We start from the raw sequence: 3,369 nt of genomic DNA, 5'->3' as shown, positions 1-3,369 counted from the left end.
AAACAAACCAATCCTCTGCAGGTGTGTAAATCCTTGCTTGTTCTTCTAATACAAGCCTCCGTGATTTTCCTTTAGAATGAAGAATGTACACAGGACAACAGCTTCCAGCGTCACATAAACTGTGTACTGTAGGATAATTGCTAACAGGGCATTGCTAGTCTTGTTTCACACCTTGTTAGCACTGCAATTAGCTTTCTTTACATTTACTGATTGCCGTTTTGCATACTTGACTTAATTCCATCTTGGTGTAGAGCTTAGGGTCACAGCTGTCTTGTGGCATTGTTATAAATTGTGGCCAGGGCACACGGTGGACCATTCAACTGCAAGAGGTCTGAGAGAGTAACAGCTTGAAGACATGCTCTATTCAAGGATGTTTGCTTTAGTGATCCTGGTTATTTTCCTGCAAGGATGTTCCTCAAGGCCTACTGAAACCACAGCGAGGACCGAAGACTCTGAGCAAGTAAGATCTGAAGCTCTCAAAAGGCTTCTAAAAGTTTTTGGCATTGAAGATCCACCACATTCTCTTCATCACGTCAAACAACCACCCCAGTACATGATTGACCTGTATAACACTGTGGCCGATGCCGATGGCGTCACCAAGGATCCAGATCTCTTGGAGGGGAACACAGTCAGAAGTTTCTTTGACAAAGGTAAACCCTGTTCTCATGTTTGCTTCCTAGATTTATCATGCTTGGAAATATTTGATACTCTATTAAAAAATCAACTAAATATGGCAACTGATATTCCTGAAACCATTGGATGTATTATGGCCCATTATTTAATCCCCCACTATTCCTCAGTTCACAGTGACCAGATGTACTTTTTGTTCAACCTCTCGACGGTGACCAAGAACGAGAAGATTTTAACAGCCGAATTGCATGTTTTCAAACTGAAGCCAAGACCTACAGAGCACGCTTACTTCAAGAGACATCACTTCTGCCAGGTAAGCCCTGACAATGTGTTCACTGATGTTATTGGACACTCATTATATGTAATAATATACTCAATTTTAAGCTTTTATAGTGGTTTGTCTGGAGTCTTACACTAACATGTCACTAACTGTATCTTCCTGTCACAGATAAGTGTTTACCTGGTTCTGGACAAAAATAAAATGCAGCTATCACAAGGAAGAAAACTGTTATCATCCAAGCTTGTCCCGATCCATTCTTCAGGGTGGGAAGTGTTCTCCATTACACAAGCAGTGAGTATTCTACAGTATATGTACTTATCCCAGACTGAGTCATCTGTCCTTGATTTCTGAGTGATTTTATATGTAGAAGCATTGTCTTATTTATATATCCTTATGTACAGTGATCAGATTACTATTAGGAACATACATTAGTAATGAAATAAACATCATCAATGTTTTTGTCTGACAGGTTCGTGCCTGGAATGATGAAAGCAACAATCATGGTATCCTTGTCATGGTGAAGAATCTTGGAGGTGGACAAGCGGACACCAATATTATTCGCTTTGCCTCAGGAAAAGATCATCATGAGAGCAAGCAACCAATGCTCGTTCTCTTCACCGATGATGGGAGAAGAGGAGTTGTATCCATGGGGAACCAGCCAGGTAAGATTGGATCCATTTTCTACTCCCATAATACAAGGAAAACACCAGGGCACCAATATGATGGGACACTTGTATGTTCGCCCTAATGCAGGTTTCTGTATTCAGAAGAATAATTTCTGGTCACCTTTAAATGTTTAGTAAATTTTGTTGAGTTTTTGAATTGTCTAAAGTTTTGATGATAAAAATATGGTGGAGCCACTTGTCTCTAAAAATGAACATGAAGTAGTTATAATCTACTAATTATATATCAGTATTATATTCATATATCAGTATCAGTATTATAATCATATATAAGTATTATATTAGTATATGTGGTAGAGCTACAGTAGTAGTTACACCCCTGGCAGCCATTGTTCACACAGTGTTTTGAACAATGGCCTCTGTTTGCTACGGCTGCACAAATAATTGACAGTTCACACACTGTATGGCTGTCATGTTGGCCATAGTGTGCTTGCAAATCAATGGTTTATTAATTTCCAGTCACACCTATGCGTTAGGCAGATTTCAATGATTTGAAAACAATGTTCATCCGGCCGATAATGCAGTCTCGGCTTGCTGAACATAAAAAACAGCGCCATTGTCTGACACTGCCAACATCGTGTGAACATAGCTCATTAGTATCAGTATTAGGCTATGTTCACACAACGTACATTTTATGAAAAGAACGGCTGTTTTAAATTAAAACAACAGCTGTTCTTTTTATAGTAAAAAGTGTTGCATTGAAGGCAATGCAAACAGCAGCCGTTTGATGCGGCCATTGAAATAATTGACGCGTCAATTCTTTCAGGCCGCTGTGCATTGATTTTAATGCAATTTTTAATGCAACAAAGGTCATTGTTTGACACTCAAGACAACAGTCATTGTTTTTGAGTGCGAATGTTGTATGAACGTAGCCTTATAATCATATATCAATATTATATTATATCAGTATTATAATCATATATCAGTATAATATTATAACAGTATATCAGTATTATATTCATTTATCAGTATTATATCCGTATCACTATTATAATCATATATATGTATTATATTATAATCATAAATCAGTATTAATACCATATTACTTACTTTACACTAAATACTGCCCAATATCTAACAGTAGGGTTATAGGTTGAACCTATGGCCTCTTGCCTTTTTTCAAACGTGTTAATTATGTAACTATTCCATTTTGTATAGATGGCCTTCCATTGGCAGTACCCAATGAACCCCACGTTCCAGCGCCAAACAGAACAAGGATGGCCCGAGCACTGCAGGAGGACGGGCACTTGCCCTGCCAGAGACACCCACTTTACGTGGACTTTGAAGAAATTGGCTGGTCTGGGTGGATTATCTCCCCAAGAGGATATAATGCATATCATTGTAAAGGATCGTGCCCGTTCCCTCTTGGTCAGAATATGAGGCCCACCAATCATGCCACAGTGCAATCTATAATCAATGCTCTCAAGCTGACGCAAGGTGTGAACAGCCCGTGCTGCGTCCCTGACAAACTCTTCTCCATAAACTTGCTTTACTTTGACGATGATGAAAATGTTGTGTTGAAGCAGTATGACGATATGGTTGCCGGTAGTTGTGGATGCCAGTGAAGGCTTAGCTGTCGCTTGGAAGTCAATAAGGCCGGCACTGCAGCATGCATTGAGTGGTCCCATAATGCATGGTTTAATATTTTCTTCAAAGCACTAGGGGATCATGGTATCATATCTAAGGCAAGGAGCAATGAACATTTTTGCTGTCATTTCCTCTACTAGGAGGCTACGGATACGGATTTTTCCTTCAAGTAACAGACTGTATTGAACG

The 3,369-nt window shown here is 39.3% G+C and overlaps 1 protein-coding gene across 1 annotated transcript; it reads left to right on the top strand.

Annotated features, from left to right (window-relative positions):
• Nucleotides 1-370: 370 nt before the first annotated feature.
• Nucleotides 371-3,158, top strand: LOC138796575 (bone morphogenetic protein 2-like). Its single transcript, XM_069976184.1, has 5 exons — nucleotides 371-650; nucleotides 801-943; nucleotides 1,079-1,201; nucleotides 1,380-1,572; nucleotides 2,752-3,158. Exons 1-5 carry the CDS (start codon nucleotides 371-373, stop codon nucleotides 3,156-3,158), a joined length of 1,146 nt encoding a protein of 381 aa, XP_069832285.1.
• Nucleotides 3,159-3,369: the final 211 nt, after the last annotated feature.

This window comes from Dendropsophus ebraccatus, chromosome 7, assembly GCF_027789765.1.
Source record: "Dendropsophus ebraccatus isolate aDenEbr1 chromosome 7, aDenEbr1.pat, whole genome shotgun sequence".
Lineage (NCBI taxonomy): Eukaryota > Metazoa > Chordata > Amphibia > Anura > Hylidae > Dendropsophus > Dendropsophus ebraccatus.
Note: the sequence above shows the minus strand (reverse complement) of the source record. Positions and strands in the feature narration are given on the sequence as shown.

Bases quoted from the DNA above. Each gene is read 5' to 3' on its own strand.
- LOC138796575 (XM_069976184.1), top strand. From the start codon at position 371: ATGTTTGCTTTAGTGATCCTGGTTATTTTCCTGCAAGGATGTTCCTCA. The intron at 651-800 runs GTAAACCCTGTT...ACTATTCCTCAG, and splicing joins CAGAAGTTTCTTTGACAAAG to TTCACAGTGACCAGATGTAC. The intron at 1,202-1,379 runs GTGAGTATTCTA...TTTGTCTGACAG, and splicing joins TGTTCTCCATTACACAAGCA to GTTCGTGCCTGGAATGATGA.